The sequence below is a fragment of the Paroedura picta genome, chromosome 1, assembly GCF_049243985.1.
Source record: "Paroedura picta isolate Pp20150507F chromosome 1, Ppicta_v3.0, whole genome shotgun sequence".
NCBI classification, from domain to species: domain Eukaryota; kingdom Metazoa; phylum Chordata; class Lepidosauria; order Squamata; family Gekkonidae; genus Paroedura; species Paroedura picta.
The window spans coordinates 42,544,153-42,571,579 of record NC_135369.1 but is presented as its reverse complement, the minus strand read 5'-3'; the positions used below and the strand labels follow the sequence as shown (position 1 = coordinate 42,571,579).

Below are 27,427 nucleotides of genomic sequence, written 5' to 3'. Positions count from 1 at the left end.
AAGAATCCAGAAGCACTTATGGAAGTTGAGTTTCCATTTATTAATTAAGTAGATGATGGACCCACAAGCCAAAAGACCATCGAAATATCATTTATTGGTTCAATTTCATTCTGTCTTGATGTCTATCCTCTTTTTTCCTTGTACATGTCAAACATTAGTTAGTGTGGATCATAATCTTTGTTTTCAAGTACAAATTAGTGTAACAGGAAGTTTAAGCTTATTTTTGCACATACTTTTATAATTAGCATTATACTGCAGCTTTTGTGTGTTGATTTGAACTTCAGAATTAAAATTAAGAGGGGGAAATCATAACTCTGTAACATCATGAACCCCACTTTCAAAATAAACCAAAGTTGAGTATATCCAGTCACTGAATTAAAAAAACAATAGGCAAGAAATTATTTGTTGGAGAAAAACTTGGACTAGGTAAAGCAAGAATTCCATGTCTTTTTCTCTGGTATAAAATATCCTACATTTCCAGCTTGAGCTTCAATCCTGGTGCTGCTGTATAATGAAATCTACCATCCCATTCCAGGCCTTGTGTGTCGGTAAATTCTCCCTGCCCTTCCAACCTGGAGCAGGAACAGGACAAAAAAAGTATGTTTAGTGAACAGTTACAATCATTGTCCTGTGATTAATGATGAGCACTAATGCGGTACAGGTAACGTGCTGGGTATTGACCTGAGAGTTTGAGGTTCAAATCCCTTCTCTGCATTGCTTACTGGTCAACCACTGCCAGTCACAACCTCTTTCCTTAGTCTTTACTCTCACAGCGTTGATGTGGGGGAAACCTTATGCATGCCAACCTGAGCTCACTAGAGGGTAAGGATGAGCGATAGGGTTGAGTGTCCTGCATAGTGCAAGGGGTTGGACTAGATGACCCATGACGTCCTTTCCAACTCTATGATTCTAAAGGTCAATGCTGCACCTTGAATCATGCTTAGAAGATGTGGTCCCTACAACCCTCTCCAGTCACCATTCTGGCCACCTCATTCTGTACCCATTTTAATTACCAACCAGTCTTCAAGGACAGCCCCCACATAGAGCACATTGCAGTAATCTAATTTAGGGTATGCACCAGAGGCAAAACCTTTCTTGACCATGAAGGGAAGTTGTCCCTAGCCACCAATGCCACCTGTTTATCCAACAGGAGGCCAAGGTACAGCACCATCCTGAAACTACAAATCAGCACCTGGGTCCTCTCATCAGTAATACATCCAATTTGTTTTACTGTTGATAGGTTTGAGTCATTGAAACTTTTCTACTCTCCTGATCTACTCATTTTAATGTATTAATCCTAGCAGTGACAAACAGTGGCGCTGGTATAGCTGGCATCTAACTTGCACTAGCTTGCCATGGAAAAGTGCCACAATTCCTGGAAAACGTTAATGTTGGGAAGACACTTATTAGCAATATGTGGATGAACTGAGACTGTTCTAGACTACAGGGAAAGTTATTGACTTAAATTTTTAATGAGGAAGAAAAGCCTGACTCCATTTTGTCACTAGTTCTGAGTTAGCAGTCATAAAAGCCCACCTGGCAAGTCATTTAACCACTATAAATTTTGTTCAGATAAGCAACACATAAGACCTTCAAGGTTGAAAAGACCTGGATGAAACTGGTCTGACCTATTCCCGTGTCTTTGCTGATCTCTTAACCAACCTGAGGCATGGTGGTGGAAAGCATCATCATTCCCTGCCTCTGCATATCTACATGTGTTTCGCTGGTGGTCTCCCATCCAAATATTAATTAGGGTCAATGGTGCTTAGTGTTAAAGAATTTTACATGTCTTATAATCATGAGCCTATGTTGGTTTGTCAAATTTTAGAAATGTTGTCTTCCTGCTTGTCTCCCCCTTCTGTGGATCTGTTCGTTGTTTACTTAGTAATATTGTTGTTGCCACACTATCTCACAAGAAGATGTTTCATGGTTTGTTTTTCTTTTTGCAATGTAGAATGTATTTTGAACAGAGGTTTAAAAAGTTATATTTGAGAACAGAAATGATGAACTCTTTTTGAAATTCTACACCATGACATACAAGACCCTTCCTTCTTTGGAAGTTTTAAAGCAGAGGCTAGACAGCATCAGACAAAGATGCTGATTTTATGAATTTAGGCAGATTGTGAGTGGGTGGGCAGGAAGGGATGTGTCAGTGCTTGTCTATAGAATCATAGAATCATAGAGTTGGAAGGGGCCATACAGGCCATCTAGTCCAACCCCCTGCTCAACGCAGGATCAGCCCAAAGCATCCTAAAGCATCCAAGAAAAGTGTGTATCCAACCTTTGCTTGAAGACTGCCAGTGAGGGGGAGCTCACCACCTCCTTAGGCAGCCTATTCCACTGCTGAACTACTCTGACTGTGAAAAACCATTTCCTGATATCTAGCCTATATCGTTGTACTTGAAGTTTAAACCCATTACTGCGTGTCCTCTCCTCTGCAGCCAGCAGAAACAGCATCCTGCCCTCCTCCAAGTGACAACCTTTCAAATACTTAAAGAGGGCTATCATGTCCCCTCTCAACCTCCTTTTCTCCAGGCTGAACATTCCCAAGTCCCTCAACCTATCTTCATAGGGCTTGGTCCCTTGGCCCCAGATCATCTTCGTCGCTCTCCTCTGTACCCTTTCAATTTTATCTATGTCCTTCTTGAAGTGAGGCCTCCAGAACTGCACACAGTACTCCAGGTGTGGTCTGACCAGTGCCGTATACAATGGGACTATGACATCTTGTGATTTTGATGTGATGCCTCTGTTGATACAGCCCAAATGGCATTTGCCTTTTTTACTGCTGCATCACACTGCCTGCTCATGTTTAGCTTACAATCCACAAGTACCCCAAGGTCTCGTTCAAACACAGTGTTACCTAGAAGCGTATCCCCCATCCCGTAGGCATGCTTTTCATTTTTCTGACCCAGATGCAGAACTTTACACTTATCTTTATTAAACTGCATCTTGTTCTCATTTGCCCATTTTTCTATTGTGTTCAGATCTCGTTGAACTCTGCCTCTATCTTCTGGAGTATTTGCCAGGCCTCCTAATTTGGTGTCATCTGCAAACTTGATGAGTAGCCCTTCCACCCCCTCATCTAGATCATTAATAAATATGTTAAAAAGTACTAGACCGAGCCCCGAGCCCTGAGGTACCCCGCTACTCACCTCCCTCCAGTCTGATGAAACACTATTGACAACAACTCTTTGAGTGCGGTTCTCTAACCAATTCCCTGTCCACCTAACTACCTGAAAATCCAGACTGCAGTCATTCAATTAATCCATCAGAACATCATGGGGAACCTTATCAAAAGCTTTACTAAAATCCAAGTAAATGACATCAACCGAATTTCCACGATCCAGCAAACCTGTTACTTGGTCAAAAAAGGAAACCAGGTTGGTCTGACAGGACCTGTTGGAGACAAATCCATGCTGACTTCCTTGGATCACCAAATTGTCCTCCAGATGTTTGCAGATCGCTCCCTTTAATATCTGCTCTATTATCTTCCCCACAACAGAGGTCAGACTCACTGATCTGTAGTTTCACGGGTCATCCTTCCTCCCTTTTTTGAAGATCGGAATAACGTTTCTTCCAGTCCTCCGGGTCCTTAAAGAGGTCCCGAAGATGATGGACAAGGGTTGAGCAAGTTCTCCGGAAAGTTCTTTGAGCACTCTCAGGTGCATTTCATCCAGCCCAGGGGATTTGAACTCATCAAGTGCAGCTAAATGCCTCTCGACAACCTCTCTGTCCGTGTCAACCTGCCACCCAGACACTATCCCTTGGCTACTGCCATCTCTATATGTGCCTAAACCCTTTGACCTGTTGGAAAAAACAGATGTAAAATAGGCACTGAGCCTTTCTGCTTTCTCTGCATCCTCCATTAGAGTTTGTCCATCCGCACCCAACAGTGGGCCTATTGCCTCCTTTACTTTACGTTTGCCCCTCGCATAACTGAAAAATCCTTTCTTGTCACAGTGGGCTTCCCTGGCCAATCTTAGCTCACTCTCAGCTTTGGCCTTTCTGATGATTGATCTACAGTGCCTAGTAACCTGTGGGTACTCTTGTTTAGAGCTCTGTCCTTCCCTCCACTTCCTGAACATTTCCCCTTTCTTTCTTAGTTCCTCTTGAAATTCTCTGTTCATCCAAAAAGTTCTCTGTTAATCTATTATGGCCCTTCCTTCCATACTCAGGGATTTGCTGATAGCCACTGAGATGGTAGGTAAATTTCCTCCAGGCCAGGCTAAATTCTGCAGATTTTTGGTGGAGGGATCACTTGGGCATGAAACTGGGGTCACTGTGGGTGGGCAGATAGTTGTGAGTTGCTGCATTGTGCAGGGGGTTGGACTAGATGACCCTGAAAGTCCCTTCCAACTCTATGATTCTAAAGGAAGGACTCAGGGCCATTCTGCACAACCGGCAATGTAGCTAAATCTGAGCGCTACTGAAAAGTGCTGCAATCAATAGCGGCAGATCTCGGTAACGCACACAGCCGTTTCTATAGAAAAAAAGGCTCTCCCACTAGTGCTGTTCTCGTAATGCACAAGTTTCCAGCCTCGCCGAAATCACAACAAAGGAGGCGATATTTTTCTGCTCTTCCTCCCGTCCCTGGCCGTCAGTCAAACAGAACAGCCAATTAACTGTTGTGTTCGTGCTTCCCTTTAAAAACTGTTTTTAAAAACCTGAAAACACCTGTAGCAACACATATTTGTTCATTTGATGTATCAGAAAGACCTTTTTAGCTGGCGTAGGAGCTGGCGCTTAATCGTTTACAGGCTCTTAAAGTTAAAAAAAATTCCCCCCATCTCCCGGGTGCAATTTCTGGCCAAAATTACGGGCAGTGTCGAACAGGGGGCAGTATTGTGATTGGAAACTTTACAGACAATTGCTTGTGGAGAGATTTCAGCCAAAGAAGCATCGCTTATTTGTTGCTTTTGCTGGTTTAAGGGGGAAAAAATGGTGATCGCAACGCCGGAAGCTCAGATGCGAGATTAGGGAGGGACATGCTTGCTCCCGCTATATTGAGAACGCGCATGTCTTTTTCGGATGTGTTGCAGGTTGTTCTCAAGATTCTAGCAGTTTTTTTTTAGGGGGAATGCACTTTTTTGGATTCCCCGAAAAGCACTACAAAGAAGCGATTTTTGTGGGAGTGCTGCAGGAGTGTTGCAGATTGTGTACGACTTTGTGCATATTAAAAAAATAGCCTTACACTATGGTAAGACTTCAGCAACATTAACGCTGTGCGGAATAGCCCTCAATATTTGTTTGCTTGTATTATCTGCTCCTGCAGGCATCAGAATGATCTTCTTTAATAAAGCTATATGACTTGGGTGAATTTCTCTCCCCTAGCTAGCCTGGGTCATTTGTCTAGCCTGGGTCATTTGTCAGGCATTTGAGATGTACTAGATGTTTTCAGCAATCTAACTGAAGATCTGCACATGTATAAAATGAATACATAAAGTTTAGCTTGCAATATATAATGTTTAGCTCGAGTCCACTGTGCGACCGGTGGCAGGTGCGGCCGGTGGCGGGTGCGGCAGCACCGGTCGTGGAGGGTCCGGAAGTGGCTGCTCCTGACGGTGTGTGCCGGCAGGCGACCTGGCCTGTTGGGGGACGGCGCTGGCGGACTGCTAGCAGACTGACAACCGGAGGGCCCAATTGGCAGGCGCTTTGCGCCTGCCAATTGGGCCCTCTGGTTGTCAGTCCGGGGGAAGGGGCCTATCGGCACCCTTCCTCATCCCGGGCAGGGCCCTCCGATGGAGCCCTTACTCTTTTATTTTATCTGCTCTGCGAGGAGCGGTTAAAGATCATTTTAGTAAAGTCAGCCTCCCCCAAAGTAGCTGTCTTCTGCAATAAATTTAGATAACAGATTTTAAATTATTTTGGTTTTGGTGTATTTTCTTCAGTATTAATACTAAGCCAGAGTTTACATAAGGGGAACAAGCTTAGCGATACCGTCCTTTCAACTTACTTGTTTTCATTGAACTGACCAGTGTATTTTGCTCCATTAGGAAATACATAGGTTCCTATTCCATGCAACATGTTGTCTTTGAATTCACCTTCATAAATTGCACCTGAGGGATGCTCCAGTCTTCCTAAGCCATTCATCTGTTTTAACAAGAAGTGAAGATACCAGATTAATACTAAGCCCCCCCCCAAAAATATGCCTATCGTTACTCCGGTTTCTCATTGCCATGCAGTTAGCAAATTTAAGGCTGCAGCCTTAAACATTCTTACTAGAAATAAGGTCCACTGAACACTGCAGGGGTTGTTGCCAAATAATGATGAATAGGACCAGGCAGAAAAAACAGCACAGCCCCACTCATATACAAAATACCCCAAAATCCATCAAAAAGAATAAGCGGGAATATACCTTATCATTCTTCCAGTTTCCTCTATATATAATTCCATTGGGAGTGGTATGCACTCCATATCCATTTCTTTCAAGACTTCCTTCAAGCGTTCTTGTACATTCACCATCTAATTAAGGAAGAGAAACAGTAAGTGAGGAAACTCAATACAATGCATACATTCACTCATTTGAACATACCAATTAACTAATTTTCTAGTCTGTATTTAGTAGCCTCCCCCAACATTATTGAGAGGATCTTCAATTGTTTCATATTTTTTCATATAAAAATGTATTTTGTTTATAAGTTTTGCTAGATTTCTTCTGGCTACCGGGCAATTTCCCACACCAGAATCACAAGCCTTTTGAGAATTTATTTTGCTATTCCAGTGTTTTAAATTAAGTTCCCAGTAGTTATAAATGTCTTGCAATCTGCAGGGGGTTAGACTAGATGATCCATGAAGTCCCTACCAACTCTATGATTCTATTATTCTACCCAGAACATTAACATTGTATTTTGTTACACAAGTAATTTTCCACAACAGGGAAACACAGGGGATATGTGCCACCTCCATAAACTGAATATTCCTTTACTTGTAACTCCCCTTCTTAAAACACAGCCTTGTTGTAGCTGGGAGCACTTAAAGATGTCAGCTTCCCAGTGGGCAACAGTAACTTTGAAGGTTCTCCAGTGTTCAATAATATCCCTTTCCATAGTCTGGCAGCACAGAGTGCTAAAATCCAGGTGGGGCCTTACAGATCTCAGGGAATTACAACTAGTCTTCAGCCTACAAAGAACAGTTTCCCTGGCAGTTTAAGAACATAAGAGAAAATCAGGGAAGGCAATGTTGGACCAAGCCAATAGCCCATCCAGTCCAACACTCTGTGTTACCCAGTGGCTAAAAGCCCATGTGATATTAGGAGGGCTAGAACTTCAGAAGTCCTTCTGCTGTTGCCCTTCAAGAATACAGAGCATCACTGCCCCAGACATAGTGTTTCATGTATACCTTGTGGCTAATAGCCACTGATGGACCTCTGCTTGAGGTCCCTCCCCTCCCAAAACTCTGCCCCCGGCTCCACCCCTAAATGGCCTGGACCTAGTGTCATCCATGGCAATATTAGGGCTCTTGCAGTTTGTTACTGTTCCCACACATCTGGCAGGCCACACCCTGGATTTTTTCTTTGGTGTAGGGTTAGCGGTGGATCTAGAGTTTCCCAACCCTCTGACAATCCTACAGAGATGCATTATTAAGTATTCACTCCACTGATTTTGCTTCTAGATGTTTGCCAATGCAAAAGTTTTTAAATCCACTCCCACTGTCTCCTATAAACAATATTCATAGTATTATTCAAAGTGGGCAACAGTCGATCTATCAGGACTGAAGTGACAACCAGTGTGGTGTAGTATTTAGACTGTTGGACTAGAATCTGGGAGACCCAGGTTCAAATCCACACTCTGCCATTGGTGACCTTGAGTCAGTTACATGTTCTCCCCCTAATTTATAGGATGAAATGGAAAAGAGGAATATGATGTAAACTATTTTGGGTCCCCCAAGGGGGAGAAAGACATGGTATAAATGAAATAAATATATAAAATAAGTGTATTGTAATAAATTGCATGCCTACACTTAGTGGTCAGCAGGTGGCAGCACAACTTGATTTAAAATCCGATATTTAGGGTTGCTTTTTGGTGGCCTACCCAAGAATTCTAAAAACTGCATTACTGAATCAGATTTAGTTACAGTGTAAATCTGCTGAAAGCGTGCCAACCCATTCAGTTAAATAATCTGATCTTTTAAAATATTTTAAATGATGTTGTTGATATAATTTTGTCCTTCCTGTTAGAATATTTGAATAATTTCTTGAAGATTGACAGAGCCAGTTTCCCAAATCTGTAAAAAGGTATTGCCACATGAAATAATTGTGATGCACTCTGCCTACTATGTGCTCAAGGGTCAGTCACTGCAAAGCTCATGAGCAAATGCAAACACACACGTCTCCCATCTACATAGACCTAAGAGAAACCGAGATCTGAGTGGCCATGTTAGCACTTCACTCCGTCCTCATAGATTAGAAAAATATGTTTTCTGCGACCAATCCTGAATCAGCTGCCTCAAAAGCCAGTCCTATTGAGTGCTTAACTCTTAAGTAAGTGTTGTGCGTGGGAACACAACCATAATCACATTATTTGTCAGCTTGATGGGCTGGAAAACAAATTTAGGTTGAATTATAATGCAAGCTTTTCAATAATTGTACTTTAAGTCTGCCTTTGAAATCAGTGGACTTAGAAACGTATAACTCTATTTAGGATTGCACCGTTAGATAACTATTATACAGATTTATGCAATTTGTTTTTTGACACAGAAGTCTATAACGTTTTAATGGATTCAACTTGGTGTAGTGGTTAACAGCAGCTAATCTGGAGAATGGGGCTTGATTCCTCACTCCTCCACATGCAGCCAGCTGGGTGATCTTGGGCCAATCACAGTTCTTTTGGAGTTCTCCCACAGGTGTCTGTTGTGGCAAAATGAAGGGTAAGCTGCTTTGAGTAAAAAGTGGGTGTACCAAAAAAAAGTTCTTTTTCTATACTACCACAACATGCTCCTTCAAACATTAACATCTGTTACTTAAATAAACCCATATAAGATTTTTAGTTATTGGAAAATATTTTACCATACTTATCTTGATTTGGAAATATAAATGATATTTTATAAACTTCAGCACCTGTTGAAAGATAATATTCATATCACTATCCTTGAGAATACCATTATCAACTCAAAATCCTTTCTATATATATATAAATATATATATATATTTAAAACATAAAATAAACAGTAATATTAACCTTGACTACAATGACCTCATTAAAATAGCTGAAACTGCTGGAAGGCTTTGGGGGAATTCTGGCAGAGAAAGAGATGCATATGCCAGCTAATAACTTTTAAAATCAAAAGCAGGGGCTTGTGGGAATTGTAATCCATGGACATCTGGAGGGCCGCAGTTTGACTACCCCTGGCCTAAATACACGCCTGCTCATCTTGAAAGCAGAATTCTCCCTCAAACTGAGAAACCCTGTATTTGTACCTTTATTATTCATCGTTTGGGACGCAGCCAGTTTGCAGACCGACGGCAGTCCAGCTCTCTGGGAAATGAGCTTCTGGCTTGCTGCCTCTAGAAAAATCCCTTCGTGTTGAAAGGAAATGCCCTCTGCCACACCCCCTCCTCACAAACCCACTTCAAAACTTCTCAGCCCAGAAGGATGTGCTTGGGGTTGCCATGGAGACCGACGTCTCCGTGCTCCCGGAAGTAGATGTGAAATGCCTTGCACTTCCGGGTGCCTGGTCGCGTTTGTGAGGCTGCAAGCCGGTTCTGACAGGTGGCCTGGGCCGCGCTCCTTGGGGGCGGCGGCATGCGCTTGAGGTATATTTAAAATTTGTGGGGTAGGAAGGGGCGGGGGTAGGTCGTCGAAGCTCCTTTAGTGAGGCGTTTGGGGGAATTCTGGAGGGGTCTCGTGGGGCTGGATAAAGGTGTTCAGCGGCAGAGTACGTGCTTTTCAGGCAGAGAATACGACCAGCTAGGTTAATCTCTGGCATCTCCAGTCTGCTGCTTTCTCACCCCCACCTCCCTTTTAAATCCCAGGTAGTGGACCTGGAGAAGACCTCAGCCCGAGATATTTGAGAATTGGTCTGTGTAGATACCGGGAACCGTTAAGTTCATATGTTTATTGGGGAAATTGCAACTGTGTAATTGCTACTGAGTGGGCTGCTGCTGAGGATAATGGTGTCCAGTTTGGATACAAAGACAAGCTTGGTCGTAAATCAGAACATGATGGTTTTTGCAGTATGAGCCTTTTTTCCCTTTTATTTTCCTAGGTTGCTTTAAAAGAAAATAAAACACGTATATAGACTTGTATGGAATTCATTATGAAACTGTACAATTTGTAAAGGTGCTGCACTATTAATACAAAAATTACCCGGGAAATGAAACATAGTCATGTGCAACAATGACTTGCTTCAGGGTTCAAGAGGAAGCAGTCTGTTTGCACCAGATTCATCCCTTCCATTGGGAGTCTTGATCAGAAGTGGTGTCAGTCTGTCCTGAAGTTCTTCACACATTTCTGCTATTGATTCACTGTAGCAACCTCCACTGTCATTCACAGATTCACCTAAAGACACAAACAATTTTTACTGTGTATTGTGTTTTCTTCCATTGTAATTCTCTCCACTTTAGTTGTTGGAGCTGTTATAATCAACTTTTTCATAATTGTTCTGTGTACTATCCATATCACAGCAGTCTTAGAAATAATCTTATATCCTCCAGGTCAGGCTGGATTCTGGAGATTTTTGATGGTGGTGGTGGGGATCATTTGGGCATGAAATTGGGGTCACTGTGGGTATGCAGGTAGTTGTGAGTTCCTGCATTGTGCATGGGATTGGACTAGGTAACCCTGGAGATACCTTCCGTCTCTATGATTCTATTCTATAATTCTATGCTTGGCCAGTATCAGTGCCCCTGTCTTTTAGCTGTGGGCTGAGCCTAAGCAATGATGCCTTCATTAAGGCAATGTAAGTTTATATATGTGGTGAGACTTGAACAAGGATTCCAACTGTTGTATTATTCACTGATGTGCAAAAGTAGTGCATACGTGTGTGTGAGAGAGATTTAAACCAGCTTTGCTTCATGCAATTGATGAAGTATGCTATTGCTAACAAAAACACATGCCATATCAAAGTAATATGTTAAATGTCACAGATCTCTATCATTTTAGCAGCAACAACAGACCAATATAATTACTCTTGTAGAATGTGACTCTAAGGGTGGAATGCGATAGATAGTTGATGCTTTATCTTGGTTTATTGTGTACTCACAGAAGATTGTGAGTGAAGGACAAGGTCTACTGATGCAAACACCATGTTTCTAGTATTGCTATTTCAGGACAACTAAATGCCATATTCTTGACCTCAAAGGCTAAAAACATTTGTCTGCATGTTGTTGTGTACTGTTAGCAGTGAAGCAGTATTTCCAATAACAGGTATCACAGAACTTAGTGGAAAGAGTATGTGGTACAGGGAGGGCAGTTGGAAGGCAAGGGGAGATGAGAAAAGGGAACTGGAAAGTCTCTGTTACTAAGTTAAGAAATCAGGCTGATAATGGGGGAAATTGTTGCACCATCAGCTGTGTAAAAATATATCTTATGTAAAATATATAATGAGGGGCATCTTCACATGTCTGATGTATGTATATCCAATGAGATGTGGTTAACATACACATACACATGTCTGATGTATGTTCACATGTATGTATATCCAATGAGATGTGGTTAATTGAAAAGTATAAAAAGCCAATGCTTATGTCTAGTTATGTCTTTTTGGGTCTTGCTGATTGAAGTCCTCTTTATTGCAAATAAAGTTCTGTTTTCAGAATCTGCCTATTTTGCCCTTTATTGGGCCCTGGCACACCAAGCAACTAACCTCAGATGAAATGTTGTTGAATATAAGACAAAGGTAATAGGGTATAGAGGGGATGTCACTAGTACAGGGTTGTTGGGGAGGCAAAAGATTGGTTAATGTCTTGTACTCATGCTAAGTAGCAGAAGTTTTTACTTTTGTACTTGTATTTTGTACAAATATATTTTTTGGCTGTATTTTGGCTACATATAGCAGGGTGTTAATCTAATACTGTACTTTGCTGTTTGTAATTTATTTTTTCTCTTTAGTGGAAGAAAATGAGTTCATCAGGGAAGAGAAGAGGAAAACCCAACAAAGGAGGTGGAAAGCATGGAAGAGGAGGAGGAGGAGGAAGAGGTGGCGGTAGACCTTCAAGCAAGCATCAAGCCAGTGGAAGCAAAAAAGGCTCAGACAAACTTTTGGATGATTATGATGATGATGACTTTAGTGTTTCTAGTACAACAAAAAAAGAATACAGGTAAGTAAAATGCTACAATTTAATGTTTCTGGGGGGAAATTAAAGAGTCAGATTCAGTAATGTGCAATGGCCTGAGTAAGCTAGGACACCATATTTGTTTAGTAGAGATCTCATAAAGACACATACTGGAGAGCTTATTGACAGCAGACTGCTCACTTGTTTATTTTCCTCTACTGAATCTGATATAGTATCTATCAGTAGCTACTTGCCACAATAGCCAGCAATACATGTCCACTTTTGGAGGCCGTATGCTGAATACTAGATACTGGGGACAAAGAAAAACAAGTTAGAGAATCATAATATATGTTAGTGGAATTCATTAACCAGACCGGAAGCCCAATATATTATTAGGAAAGGAAGATATTAATTGATGAAGGCTGTTGAAAGGGAAAACATGATCTTATTATCTCAAATTATTATCTCAAAAATGCACTGCAACTCTCATCTGTACTGATTTTAAGACTGTGATGGTCTTGTGGCTCTGCACAGCCCCTGTACAGAATGAGTTCTGTTGATTCAGTGTATCTTTTTGGAAATTCTGTAGCAAAAGAAAATGGATCTTTCCACTACAGCCTGCTTATGAACTTTCCTGATGCTGTTAATTGGCCGCTGTTGGAAGACAGATTGCTTTGACCCAAAATTGCACTTCTTTAATTAACTGACTTTGAGTATGTATGAGTGCATTTATTTTCTATTGCATGAATACATTTGAAAATATCATATTTTGTTTCAATTTTCTATTTTTAGTGTGCAAAGCTTTGTTAACAAAGGAAATGGACAAACCAGACCTGGATCCAAAGCTAAGATGCCTCTTCAGACTCTGTATATGACTTCGGAGAATCAGAAGAGAGTGAAAGAACTTCTTCGTGAGCTCCAAGGACAAGCCCTCCCTGCTGGTTCAGAGTTGGTTTTTTAAAAACAAAACAAACAACAAAAATGTTTTTTCTTCCATAGAATAGATCTAGGGTATTGAACATAAAAAGTATTTTATTTGGTCAGGAGTAGTGGTATTGTTTAAAAATGAAAATACATAGTAATTTTATCTATTAATTTTTATATCTTGCTGAACCATGTGTCCTTGTAGTGCTCCTGGAGAAATACAAGTTATTTCCTTATGCCAGGATGACTCCATACATAGACCCATTATGCACGGCAGCAGCCAAACGGGGATGCTGCCGAGTCCTTACGCCATGGTGGAATGCCCCGCCACTTCCTTCATATACACGTGGCGAATACCCTGGTGTATGTGGACTGCCCCAGCGAAGTGGGCGTGTGCGCACAATGCCGAGGTTGGAAAGCCCGGTGTGCTGCCTGGCAGCGGCAGCGTGGGGCATGGGACCCCCACTGCACCATGGTGGGGAGCAGCATGCCACTCTCCCACTGTGGGGATGCGGGAATGCCCCGGCCAGCTCCGTGGCTCCGTGGATTATGCACAGTGCTGGTCCGACCTAGCCCCTTGATGGTGCCCACGGCATCTCAGGGAACGCGGAGTCTCCATGTTCCCTTACCGCAGGCCATCTAAGGGCCTGAGTCGGGCATAATCAGGGATTAGCCCCACAGCCCTGTCGCCACCAGCTCAGTCATTCTGCCCCATGCATAATTGGTCTTAGTGTGGCAAACATGGGTGATACAAATACTCCTGTTTCCCAGAACAGATGTGTAAGATGTGTACTTCTTAATGGGCACAACCCTGGCCGATCAGGCCTCCCAAGTATATATAAATTGACATTTAAAAATATGGTTACTGTCCACATTGATGTGTGTTTGGGGTTCAGGGCAGCCCCTGAACTGAGAAAAAAATGCTCCAAGCTGAACTGGCCAGTTTGCCCGGGTAGGGTTAAATGGCTGGCTTTTTCTGTAAAATGGGAGATCCAACCTTGTGATCATTTTGGCCTCCTTTATCTTGATTCATCCATTTAATTATGCAGAGTAAAACAAATAGCACAAATCTTGGACTTTAACCATAGAACTGTTCATTTTAAATGACATTCTTGTTTTCTCATTTAGCGTACCTGTATCAGGGGGAGATGATTGTGATGAACCAGATTACTTGGATGATGAGTTGTGTTGTCCAGAAAACCAACCGCTTTCTAAAACTACCACAAGTGCTTCTTTTCAACCAGCTGTGAACTTCGTTTCAGAGACTGAAGTATCTTCTTTTGCTGTGAACAAACTTTCCAGGTGATGATTTTCAATAAATTCAATAGAACACTGAAAGTGGGATTAAGATGAAGTTCTCTCTGTTAATTGCAGTTATGCAGAATTTACAGAAGTGTAGATAGTGACATAGAATTAACATCCAAAGTGTTTTAGGCTCCATATTTTTTAAAAAGTCCGTTTCTAGTCCTCATGATTGTTAAAAAAAATCAGTGGTAGTAATGCTTTGGAGTGGGTTAAGAGGATAGAAGGCTTCCTTCTTTAACCCATTTGTCAATCGTTTCACTTAGCCTCCATTCCGTATTTCCCTTCCTTTGCAAACCTTTTACCTCTTCTAGGTATGTTTCAATTTTCTCTTTTCCCAGAACACTCATGAAATGTAAAATTCCATGTTCTGAAACCAGCCCCTCCACAAAATACCCGAAAACACAGAACAATTATGCAAATGGTCTAATCTATAGATGGAAAGCAAATTTGTACATATATGCCCAAGGTATATGCTTTGAACTGCAAAAACCATTCATTGTGCCCTCATATTTCTTGCCCTAGGTTAACTGCAAGCATCTTTAACATTATTTATTTGTTTGTTTGTTTTATTGCCTTTGTATACCGCTCGTCACTGAGGCTTAGGGCAGTTCACGGGGAATGTAAAGAACAATGCATTGAACTCGGTTTTGTGTCAAGTAAAATGTAATACTACTACTAATAATAACAATAACAGAATAACAATTAAACAGGTCCATGCTTCAGTTCAGTTACATAGATTCAGGAGATTGAGGAGCCCAGCAGGTGTTGCTGGTTCCAGTCAATCTCAGCCAAATGCCTGACAGACCCTGCAGAACTGATTTATATCCATTAGGGCCCTGATCTCTTGTGGGGGCCAGGACAGAGAAGGCTCTGGCCCTGGTTGAGGTCAAGCGGGCTTCTTTTGGGCCAGAGCAAAAAGCCAGTTGGAGTTGGCAGAGCACAAAGCTCTTTGAGGGGTGTAGGCAGAAAGGCTTTCCCTCAGGTACACCGGGCCCTGACTACGTAAGGCCTTGAAGATTATTACCAGAACCTTTATCTTGATCCAGAATCCGGAATATAATGTAGATACTTACTATTTTGGAATAAATGTTTACCTCCCCCCCCCCCCCAGGTATGGCTTTGATGGTGAGCGATGCCGAGCAGTGCTGAAGTCCTATAACGGTAACATTGGGGCATCACTGGAGCATTTGTTATTGCAGTGCTTCTTGGAAAAATTTGGGCAGAGGATCCTGATCACAGACAGTGTTGCACAGGTAAGTACTGAAAACTGTTTGGAACAAAGACAGGAAGAGGCTTTTGCTCTCTGCTCTATCTGTGGAGACAAGTTTGTGGAAAGAATCCAAAACAGAGTTTGGACAGTTGCGTTAGACCTGGCATACCTCACAGACATTCTCAATGGATCAAAGCAAAGGAATAGCAACACCAACAATGGGCTAAAATCGGCTTCTGTGGGAGTTTGTGAACATTACCTCCGAGGAGACTGCAGGTTTGGTTCGAAATGCCGATTCAAGCATGAAAGTCCACGTCAGCAACAGGGCCTTCTGAGCCTTAAAGAAGATGCTCATCTCAGACTGAACACATATGTGTATGAACTTGAAATAAGATTTCCTGAGGGTAACAAATATCCCTACCAACCACCTCTTGTGGCATTCTATTCTACTAATGAGAACTTGCCTCTGGCTTGTCGGCTGCACATTGCTGAATTCCTGTATGAAAAGGCCTTAATAGCATCCGAGTCTAATGAACCTGTTGTTTATGCTTTAATAACCTGCCTGGAGGATGAAGCCGAAGTAACAAAATTGCTTACCAAGACTTTCCACAGATACAGTGTTCCTCCTCTGCCTCTGATGACATCCTCAGCAAAAACACCTGCAGGTGGTGATAAGCGAGCACTTTCAAACAGCTCGTGTGTTGCATATCAGAATTCTGAAGGTATGTAGAACACTGTAAAATCCTTTCTGAAAGATGTCCATGTATGCACAGGGTTGCCAGCTCTGGGTTGGGAAATATCTGGAGATTTTGGGGGTGGAGACTGAAAATGGTGGACTTTGGGGAGGGAAGGGGCATCAATGAGGTCTAATGCCATTGGGTCTGCTTTCCAATGCCATTTTTTCCCCAGGGAAACTGATCTCTGTTGCCTGGAGATGAGTTGTAATCCCAGGAAGTCTCTGACCATCATCTGGAGTCTGGCAGCCTTGTGTATGCAGTTGGAGTGCTTGGGATCTGTTCCCAGATTCAAGGCCCTGCTTGTGCTCCAGTGCATAAACAGAATGTTTGTGTGAGCAGGCAGTCCTTTTAACAATGCAGCTTACAGAGGAAATGAGCTAGTTGAATATTGTTTTATGCAGTTGTGTTGACAGGGCATTTACCCAACTTTTGCTGTAAACTTCCCAAATCCAGACTGTCAAGATGCAAGAGTATGTGGTTTGTTGAGCTGCCAAACTAAGATTTCTTGGTGAATACAATCATGATTGATTGAGCTCATATATATTACTAGCAAAAAAGCCCATTGTGGAAAAAATACAATGGATGCTAGCCCCAACCCTGACCCAGGCAGGCGCCACCAAGACCTGCAGAGGCCATGGCAGGGCTGTCTCAGGTAGGAGGAAACACATGTGGGGCCTTCTCCCCCCCCCCCAACTTGGGCAAGCACTGCCAAGGCCTACGGAGGCTGCAGTGAAGTAGTCTTGGGCAGCAGGAGGCATGAACGGGCCTCATCTCACCCTCCCTGATCCAGGCAGCTGATACTGTGGCCAGGTGTGGCAGTGGGGTTGTTCGGGGCGGAGAGCCTGTTCAAGCAGGTAGGCCTTGTGGCCCCTCTGACATAAGTGGCCGCTGCTGAGGCCTCCCTGGTGCTAGTCAGCTGGCCTGCAGTCCACCCTCTACTGCAGGGCCAGCTCACCAGACTGATGGCTCACCGTGCAGGTGGAATTCGCTTACCTGATGGGTCCTCCAGGGGGCAAATGATCTCAAGGGCCAATCAGGGAGGTTGGAGGCAGTTAGGGGGTGGGGCAGCCCCTGTCTGATTGGTCTCCAAGAAGGTGACTGATATCCCCAAGGGCCAGTCAGGTAGCAAGTGCATCAGGCACGGATTATGTAGAATGACAGCCAGAGAGACAAGAAGATAAGGGGGGACAGGAGTATAGATTCAATATTATATAAAAGGATACCTTTTAGATACAAAATGCCATGTAATTAATGCAATTCTTAATTCAATTCAGATCCTGCTGTTGGCAAGGCGGTGAACTAGAAGCTCGTGGTCGACTGTGTCAAACACTACTGTGAGGTCTTGTAGCACAAGCAGTGCTGACCCGCCTTGGTCCAACTGGCAACGGCGGTCATCTGTCAGGGCAACTAGCACTGTTTCTACTCCATGGCCAGGCCAGAAACCTGACTGATGGATCTAGAACTGAAGTTTCTTCCAAGAATGCTGATATTTGGTCCACAGCAGCCCTTTCAATATTTTTTCCCAGAAATGCTAAGTGCAAGATGGGACAATAGTTGTCAAGCTCTTGCAGGTCAAGGAATGTTGTTTTTCAGTAGCGGACATACCACAGCCTCTTTTAATCCATCAAAGAATTCTCTCATTGAGAGGGTGAGGTTGATTATCCCCCTGGAAGGGGACCCCTATTTCTTATATCAGTTGTCTTTAGGAGCCACAACAGGCAGGGGTCTAGTGAGCATGTGGTGGGTCATGGTCATATCACCTGTTTTAATAAATTTTAAAAATATATTAAATAATTAACCCCCACCTTTTCAGGAAACTCTTTCAGGGCCATCATAAAAAAAAAAAAGGGTTTCCCAAAATCCTGATTGAGAAATTGTGAACTAGACCCATCCCCTGTAGCCATGTGGTTTATATTTAAATTTGGTGTAGCAGTTTGAGTGTTGGACTAGACTTTGGGAGACCCAGGTTCAAGTCTACTATGGAAGCTTCTGGGTGACCTTTCCCTACTGGGGGACAATGAATGGGGTATAAGTGAAGTAGATTAAAACATTAACTCACCATGTTGTGTCCAACTGAAGTAAATTTCAAAGCAGTTGGTGCAATACGAAAAAACAAACAAGAGTTACTTTATTCTGTGGTGAAGTTTTGCACGAAAGAAAACAATGCTAGGACATTTGGCATACCATAGTAGAAGAATGAGTTCCTTTGTCTGTTTTAAGCTGCAAAAGAATTAGTGTTGGAAGAAGTGGAAGAAGATGGCGAGGAATTACAGACTGTTCGTGTAGAGAGAGAGAGTTACGTGAACTTCAAAAAGGACCTGAGAAAATACAGTACTGAAGTAAAACCCGCTGGCAAAGAGAATGTTAAAATTTGCAAACAATTCAGCTTAAAGAAGGTATGTCTTTTAGTTTTTAAAATAGAATCTGAAATGAAAATAAATACTATTCATTAAATTATTTTCAAATAAGATTATCTGTCCAAATCAATGAGTCATTTGTACATATAATGATTGAACAACCATCTGCTAGTAGAAATGGAGAGCTAAAACTGAGGTTTGACTAATAGAGGTGAGCCTCTGATAACTAACAGTTTGCCTTTTATAAATACCCAGTTTATTGTAGAGGTACTTCCCATGTTTCAATTTAAGGCATACAAACCTCTGTAAAATTAATGTGGAATCAGTAGCATATACATCTGTTTTCCAATTTCCTAGAAAGTAATCTTGAAGTCATCCAGAGTGTAGGTCCTGGAGTAAACAGATATATGTATATAAACCTTCTTGTTAATCTGCAGGTAATTTCTAATTGAGTAGTATCACAAGCCACTGATCTTTCATTCATAAGGTAGAGTCCCATGTTTTTGAATTCATATGTTTTACAGTTGGCATGGTCAGATGTTGACAGCATAACTAAAGGTCTTCAGAGAAAGTGGCTGAGGCTCGGGGAAGTTTTTGTGGTGCCTTGTCACTGGACTGTAGCCATACAATATCTCTTTCTTGTGGGCTTCTTGAGAAACTATGTTTAAGAAGTGCTTCATGAACTCTCTTTTTGCTCCTTAGTTGTTTTTTTTCACATCATGGCTGATTTAACGGCACCCCCTAGGATTTTCAAGACAAGGTTTAGAATCGTAAGAGTTGGAAGAGGTCATACAGACCATCTAGTCCAGCCCCCTGCTCAATACAGGATCAGTCTAAGGCATCCCTGACAAGTATTTATCCAGCCACTGCTTCAAGACTGACGTGAGCAGGGGAGATAACAACCTCCCTAGGCAGCCAATTCACAGTTGAACTTACTCTTACAATAAAAAATACACAGCCAATACCTTTCCACCCATAAACCTATTATTGCCTGGGCCAACCCTGCTTACCTTCTGACAAGATCAGGCTAGCCTGGGCTAACCAAGTCAAGGCTTGCTTACTTGTAGGACTATACATTTTTGTTTATGGTAAAACAAAAGTTGATACTGGGTTGTGTCCTACGAGCTCAGTTGTAAGTGGCCTCTTGTGTCAGCATGAGGGACGCCTATCAGCAGAGTAGCCTCTGGCATTCACAGGGCATAACCAAGCCAACAGAAAGTGCTGTTCATAGTTTAGCAGAGGAGTAGGCTACAACCCAATGAATGTAGAGCTGTGAATGGCTGCTCTTGACCTTCTGTTTGTATTTATCAGTCTTCTAGGCACTACCAGGCCATGTTGCAAGAAAGGCAAAAACTTCCAGCATGGGAAGAGAGGAAAACCATTCTTAGCTTGCTGAACAGAAATCAAGTCTTGGTTATTAGCGGGATGACTGGGTAAGAGTATGAGCTGTATCCTAAAAGCTGGGGAACTCATTGCGTCAACAGCATGAAAAGGTACCTCATTTTGCATCTCCCTTCCAACAAGCATGCTTTCAGAAGTTGGACAGCAATTTCCTTCTCTTTTATCCCTAATTCTCTTTTCTCAGCAAATCAACCCTAGCAGTTGAGGAGGGGAAGAGGTAGATTCACCTGGATAGAGCAGGTAACTGGAGGTATACAGCAGCCCAGTGAGCATAGTGTTCGTTGTTTGCTGTGTGACTTCAGACTCCTCCCACCTCAGAATGTTGAGCTGGGCTGCTATTGATGAGGTGATCCTAGCTTTGTGTGATGCCTGCTAGATGACATGTGTGCTGTGGATCCACTTCATGACACCTAAGCATGTGCCTGCTGTCAGAAAGATTCCTGAATAAAACAGTTATTCTCAACCAGAGTTACTAGTAACCCCAGGGTTACTCCAGAGCCCTGGAGGTGTTACTCCATTTGGGGAGATTTAATTTATATATATATATATATATATATATATGCTATATATATAGTATTTATATACCATCCTCCCTGAAGGCTCAGGGCAGTTTACATGAAACAGGAACAATACAGGTAGCTCAGTTTGTAATGATGTGGTGATAACAATAATTACCGTTGTAAAACAGTAGAATACTGATTAATCAACTTGTATTGAAGGCCCAGTAGGTTGGGTCGGGCGGATCTGAGGTGGTTGTCGTTGGAGGGAGGCTTGGGGGCCCATGGGAAGCGGTGGTTCAGGTCAACCTCAATCAAATGCCTGGCTGAGGAGCTCCCTTTTGCAGGTGCTGCTGAACTGTTTGAGTTCCATCAGGGCTCAGATCTCCTCTGGGAGCTCCTTCCACCAGGTGGGGGCCAGGATGGAAAAAGCTCCAGCCCAGGTTGAGGTCAAGCAGGCTTCCTTGGAGCCTGGGACCACCAGGGGGTTGGAGGTGGGGGAGCGCAAGGCTCTTTGAGGGGTATAGGCAGAGAGGCGATCCCACAGGTATACTGGACCCAGACCACATGTGGCGTTAACCAAACCTTAAATCTGATCCAGAAGTTGACCAGAAGCCAGTGCAGCTGCTGGAGATGGGGTGGATGTGGGGCCTCCGAGGTGTTGCTGTGAAGACCCTGGCAGCCGCATTCTGGACCAGTTGTAGTTTCTGGATCAAGGATAAGGGCAGGCCAGTGTAGAGTGAGTTGCAGAAGTCCAGTGTAGAGGTGACTGTTGCGTGGATCACTGGCTAGGTATTCCGGGGCCAAGTTGAGTGCTAGTAGTTTGGTTTGGTGAAGGTGATGTGCTACCAACGTGATCTGAGCCTCCATTGAAAGGGAGGAATCAAAAATCACCTCCAGGTTCCTGGTGGAGTGAGCCACTGATAGCTGCACTCCATCCAGGTTGGGTAGGCACACTTCCTTGCTTGGACCTTTCCTGCCCAGCCACAGGACCTCCATCTTTGAAGGGTTGAGCTTCAAACAACGCTGCTTGAGCCACTTCATCACTGCTTGCAGGCAGCTGGCTAATGTTTCTGGGGGAGAGGCAGGGCAGCCATCCATCAGGAAGAAGAGCTGGGTGTCATCAGCATATTGGTGGTAACCCAGCCCAAACCTCTGCACCAGTCGAGCAAGAGGGCACATGCTGATATTGCATAGAATCAGAGAGCGAACTGCCCCCTAGGGGACTCCACAAGCCAATTGGTGACAGCTTGATGAGCTCTCTCCTAATGCTACCCTCTGTCTGCGATTCCAGAGAAAGGAGATCAGTCACTGAAATTTTTAAAACGAATCCAGGGAGGAGTCAGAAGGACAGAGTGGCTTTCTGCTCATCTGTCTGGTCTGCGGTGGCCTTGTTAAATTCACACACAATGGAAAAGAATGGGAGGAAAGAACTAAATCTGCTGCACTCCCCCATTGGGTCCTCCCATTTCCCCCCTCTCTATCATCATGTGTCAAATTGCCCACTGAACAGGCAAAAAGGCAAAAAGTCCTTTCACTTTAATAGAACTTTAAGATATAGAAATGGACAGTTGAAGCTTTTCATGGCATGCGGTAAGGAACATCACCAGATCAAGCTAATGGTGAAGAGCTAATGGCAGATCAAGCTAATGGGCCTGTAGGACCAGTTGAAGGATTTGTGGGGCCCTAGCAGAGTACAGTTGCAATGGGAGAAGCCAGACTAGGAGCAGAGCCTCCCCCCCCCCAGTGGAAAGGGGTGTCACTCTAAGTGCTCTTAAAGAGGGAAAAGTGGGGAGGAGAGAGGATACAGCCCTGATCCATGTGGGGGGGGAAGTACCATGCAAGGCCCCTGGAAGCACAGGGCCTGTAGCACATGCTACATGAATAAATCAGTCCTGGTCTGTGCCTTTTCTGGTGTGGTGACCCACTTAAAAAAAAACAGAATATTTGCAAATCTGGCTGACTTAAAACCATTGCTTAGCAGAAAATATAACTTGCTTTTTTCATGTAGGTGTGGAAAGACCACTCAGATTCCTCAGTTTATCCTGGATTCCTCATTAGAAGGACCTCCCAGCAAGGTAGCCAACATCATCTGCACCCAACCTCGGAGGATCTCTGCCATTTCTGTGGCAGAACGAGTTGCCAAGGAGCGAATGGAGAGAGTTGGAGTCACAGTTGGGTACCAGATCCGGCTGGAAAGTGTCAAGGTTTGTTTTTACTTAATGATTCGTTTATATCTCAGTAGCATGTCATGGAAGCATGCTAATATTATAATGCAGAGTGGGTATTACCCAATATTATTATTGACTAGCTCTCAAGTATGATATTTCCTATGGGATCATTCACCTATTAGCTGGGTTTTTTTTTCCTCCAGCCTCTTTCAGCATTTTTTTCCCAAATAGATCGCTTGTCTTGACTTTTAACTGTGCCTTTCATTTTTCTCGGTTTTAGCTTTTTGTTGGTATCAGTTTCTGGAAAGGTAGAAAAAGCAAGTTACAAAGCACAGTAGAAGTTCTTAACTTCTCTACAGATGCAACTATGTCCATAGGTTTTCTGTATCGATAACATCTAGGAATTTAAAAAAAACACTGAACTTCTTGGAAAGAAGCAGATATCAAATTCCATGTATGTGCAGAAGGATATGTAACTTCCTGGCAATAGTGGCAGAAGCTGAAAGGCATCAAATGTTGAGGAGTGGAGCCGCTGCTGAAAATTCAGTCTTGGGTAGGAGGTGTGCTGCTCCTCTGAAAAGCAGATTTTTACTATTTTGTTTCATTTTGTAGAAGACTAGTGGGAAAACAAGGCAGTCCACTAGGTTTAAAGTCCTTTGCATCTTTCTAGCCAAGAAGCTTCCATAGGAACCTGGAACATCAGATCCATGAATCAAGGCAAACTGAACGTGGTTAAACAAGAGATGACAAGACTGAACATCGACATTTTAGGAATCAGTGAACTAAAATGGGCAGGAATGGGTGAATTTAATTCAGATGACCATCAGGTATACTACTGTGGACAAGAATCTCGCAGATGAAACGGAGTAGCCTTCATAATCAATAAGAGAGTAGGAAAAGCAGTCTTGGGATACAATCCCCAAAATGAAAGAATGATTTCAGTTCGAATCCAACGCAAACCATTGAGGCTTTTGAACTCTGGTGCTGGAGAAGACTCTTGCGAGTCCCTTGGACTGCAAGGCGAACAAACCGGTCAGTCCTAGAGGAGATCAGCCCTGATTGCTCCTTTGAAGGCCAGATCCTGAAGATGAAACTCAAAAACTTTGGCCACCTCATGAGAAGGAAGGACTCCCTGGAGAAGAGCCTAATGCTGGGAGCGATTGAGGGCAAAAGAAGAAGGGGACAACAGAGAATGAGGTGGCTGGATGGAGTCACTGAAGCAGTAGGTGTAAACTTAAATGGACTCCGGGGAATGGTAGAGGACAGGAAGGCCTGGAGGATCATTGTCCATGGGGTCGTGATGGGTCGGACACGACTTCGCACCTAACAACAACAACAACAAGCCAAGAAGCAGAAGCAATCAATGAAAAATGAAAAACGAACAAAATCCCAATTTGTGTGGACAAATCTTATAATGTAATTCAAACTAATTTGGAACTGAGTTTATTGTCCTCTCCTTTTTCTTTATTCAAGTCTTCAGCTACCCGGTTGTTGTACTGTACGACGGGAGTGCTTCTGAGGAGACTGGAAGGGGACCTGACTTTACAAGGAATCACCCATGTTATTGTTGACGAGGTACACGAGAGGACAGAAGAAAGGTAACCGTGGCTGTATTCCTAAACAGGTTTCCATGGAAAGGTGTAATTTTGCTTAGGCTTGTGCTGGAAGCCCTTTGCTTTTGCTGCCATGGTAGGCCAGACTAATTCATATGACAGTAATGGAAGTGTGGAACAATAACCTGCTGGGATTTCTAGAGGGAGTGGATTTCTTTGGAAAATCTTGAGTGCTGAGAGAGAATGTCACAAATGCTCTGCTTCTCTGTCCTTCCTGCGATGACAAGTTCCCTTCAGTGCACTTGATGAGCAGGATTTGGCCTGACAGCTGGACAGGAGGTGACTCGATTTTTTTTTTTAAGGGGCCATCATTGTCCCTTGGTGATGATCTGGTAACCCGTTGCTGACTGGTGTCATGATACAGTGAGCATTCCTAACTTAATCATGAGAAAGAAAAGGGGTTTCTTTGGAGCATGTGTGGTAATAATTTACACATTGCCTGATTTCAGAACAATCCTGCATGTTCCAAAATTTGTTTTGCTATTTCAAGTACTAGAATCGTGCTTTTATTATTATGTGTCCCATGATATCTGTCGTCTTATATCACATTATTCTTAATAATAATAAACAAATACAGCCAAGCAGGGTAAAATACAATAGGGTAAAATAGGCTAATATTATAAACTAAAACACAGTAAAATAGGCTGATTTATAACATCTTAGCTCTGGCTTGATAAATAACCATTAAAAATTCAGCTACACACAATGTGGTCTCTGCAGAGAGATCATTTAGCAGGAACTGGAAGGTCGCTTCCTCATTTACTAAACCCCTGGGATGAAGCAGAGGATTGAGAATTTCTCTCTGCAAATAGTCACATGAAGCTGACAATCTAAAATAACATGTGAAGTTGAATCAGGGCAGTTTGCAGAACACAATCTTTCCCTCCTTGGGACATGCAAGTATTTTCCTACTAGGACGTTCGAGGGAAGTGAACTCATTCTTGCCAGCATGAAAACTCTATGGAGGGATGGATTAATAAGATTATAAAAATAATTTCACCATTTAATTGGATGCCCAGGGCAGTGGAAGAACATACACAGGGTTGTGCTGGAAACATTTTAGATTGTTTGGCAGTGACTAAACTTTGTTTCAGAGTATTAAAGATTTCAGTGTTGTTAAACATCAGGGAAAAATCCATTGAAAATCCAAGTTCTACAAATTTGGATTCAGTACTGAGAAATCATGAAATGCATTGTGGGTCCATCTTTGGGTAAAAGATTAAGCTATGTGACTCTAAAAAGTATTTGGAGCCAAAATTTAAGAATTATCAGCCAAGCCTTGGATTCTAAAAAAATGTTGGCCAAGTTGGCCATACAACCCACTACAGGGCACTCACATGGGTGCACCAAGAATTTGACAAAAGAAGGTTCTCTGGATCGCTTCTATCTTTCTGTTGAAAGCTTTTGCCCAAATAAGAATACCATAAAACAACTGGGATACAAGTTGTAGCACTTAAGATTCTTATGGCTGCCAGAACATATTGGTTGCCTTCCAAAAAATAAAAACATTTAATTTGCACTGGGGAACACTTAACTAAATTTAAAGAGCTCTCACGGTGGACAGACCACTTAAGGTTATAATTAAATGTAGTGTCTAAGTAACTAAAATTTTTGACTTGTTCAATCGTCCTGTTACCCAACACCCATTTCCTTAGCTCCTTGAAAAATCAGAACTTTTCAAGTAATTACCGTATATACTCTCATATAAGCCGACCCACATATAAGCCGACACACCTAATTGGACTCTCATATAAGCCAAGGGTGGGAAATGCAGCAGCTACTGGTAAATTTACATTAATTGAGGCATCAGTAGGTTAAATGTTTTTTAATATATATTTCAAAGAAAAACAGTAAACTAGCTCTTTAAGTGTAAAAGAGGGTCAACAAGAACATCCAGCCTCCCCCCCCCCAACAAATACAGAAAAGTCAAGAGGGTGAATAGCTGCTGGTATTTGTACCCCGCTTTTCACTAAACAAATGAGTCTCAAAATGGCTTACAATCACCTTCCCTTCCAATCTTGATGCCAGACACACTGAGAGAGCTCTGACAGAACTGATCTGTGAGAACAGTGCCTCCCAGGCCAGCAAACCAGAGGAGAACAGTACCTGAAGTTGGCAACCTACTACAACAAGTACAACAGCTACCAAACTGGGAGAATGGACAACTCTAACTACAACTACAGTGCCCTCCAGAACAAATCACTGAAATAAAGAACTGTAAAACTGAACACTGAAAGAAAGAACTGTAAAAATCAACTTTTAAAAGAAACACAACTCCAAGAAGAAAAGGCAAACAATGCTGTCCCTCAGATAAAAGAAGAAAGAAACATGGAGAAAGAAACAGTAAATCCCAAAGCACCCCCCAAAATCTACCCCACCCCAGCCCCCAAAGCCAAAAGAATAGTTTGGAAGAAGTTATTAGGAAGGGAAGAAGAAAAGGGAAAAAAAGATTAGAGTCCCTCAGTCAAACCGTTGATGTCTTACAAGCTGCCAGAGCAAGAAGTTCAGCTTGAAGACACATTTGCAAAAGGCAATGCAACGATTGGCTGCATTCCACAGCCAGAAAAGGCTGTTATTTCAATTACCGTATATACCCGCATATAAGCCAAGGGGGGCATTTTCAATGTGAAAAGGAGTGCTGAAAAACTCGGCTTATACACGAGTATATACGGTAACCAATAAAAAGTTCCATTGACAATATGTGTAAAAACAATTGCGAAATCTTAAAAGACCAACTCTTGAATAGGAGAAGATGGCTGTACCATCTGTGTACAATAACAGGGGCATTGCACGGTAGCCAGCCTTCAGATGGTGCCTGCTGATCTGATTAAAATTTTGGACCAAGTCAGACAAGTACAAATTAAAAAGATGTGGGGCAAGAACACAGCCTTGTTTCACTCCTTTAATAACTGGCTCTTAACTGCCAAAGTGCCAGTTACTAAAGGAGTGAAACAAGGCTGTGTTCTTGCCCCACATCTGAGTAGAATATTTAACTTGACAC

General features: G+C 42.7%; 2 protein-coding genes and 1 long non-coding RNA gene across 8 annotated transcripts in view; 1 reads left to right on the top strand and 2 right to left on the bottom strand.

Moving 5' to 3' along the window:
• Positions 1–74: 74 nt before the first annotated feature.
• MORN2 (MORN repeat containing 2) lies at positions 75–9,631 on the bottom strand. 3 transcript variants are annotated; one of them, XM_077335568.1, is made up of 5 exons: positions 9,416–9,631; positions 9,016–9,055; positions 6,356–6,464; positions 5,954–6,090; positions 75–572 (listed from the first exon to the last, which is right to left on the bottom strand). In XM_077335568.1, exons 1-5 carry the CDS (start codon positions 9,426–9,428, stop codon positions 470–472), a joined length of 402 nt encoding a protein of 133 aa, XP_077191683.1. In that variant the 5' UTR covers positions 9,429–9,631; the 3' UTR covers positions 75–469. The 3 variants fall into 3 exon arrangements, with proteins under 3 accessions (XP_077191683.1, XP_077191675.1, XP_077191693.1); XM_077335560.1 differs by having other exon boundaries at positions 6,356–6,462; positions 9,005–9,055; positions 9,416–9,628; XM_077335578.1 differs by lacking the exon at positions 9,016–9,055 and having other exon boundaries at positions 6,356–6,462; positions 9,416–9,629.
• The window catches only part of DHX57 (DExH-box helicase 57), a 45,777-nt gene continuing 26,705 nt past the window's right edge, over positions 8,356–27,427 (top strand). The window contains exons 1-9 of one of the 2 annotated variants that reach the window (XM_077335409.1): positions 8,356–8,479; positions 12,048–12,256; positions 13,004–13,159; positions 14,264–14,437; positions 15,552–16,372; positions 18,608–18,783; positions 20,056–20,177; positions 22,654–22,849; positions 24,287–24,411. In XM_077335409.1, the coding sequence (XP_077191524.1) occupies positions 12,057–12,256; positions 13,004–13,159; positions 14,264–14,437; positions 15,552–16,372; positions 18,608–18,783; positions 20,056–20,177; positions 22,654–22,849; positions 24,287–24,411 (1,970 nt within the window). In that variant the 5' untranslated portion in view covers positions 8,356–8,479; positions 12,048–12,056. Of the gene's footprint in view, positions 8,480–9,613; positions 9,752–12,047; positions 12,257–13,003; positions 13,160–14,263; positions 14,438–15,551; positions 16,373–18,607; positions 18,784–20,055; positions 20,178–22,653; positions 22,850–24,286; positions 24,412–27,427 lie in introns of those variants that run through there. The other variant, XM_077335400.1, reaches the window with a different exon arrangement.
• Positions 10,083–20,471, bottom strand: LOC143836360 (uncharacterized). 3 transcript variants are annotated; one of them, XR_013230582.1, is made up of 4 exons: positions 20,373–20,471; positions 19,046–19,485; positions 10,305–10,496; positions 10,083–10,207 (listed from the first exon to the last, which is right to left on the bottom strand). It is a non-coding gene; the product is annotated as an uncharacterized LOC143836360 (long non-coding RNA). The 3 variants fall into 3 exon arrangements; XR_013230588.1 differs by lacking the exons at positions 10,083–10,207; positions 10,305–10,496 and adding exons at positions 16,248–16,309; positions 18,447–18,460; XR_013230587.1 differs by lacking the exons at positions 10,083–10,207; positions 10,305–10,496 and adding an exon at positions 16,248–16,309.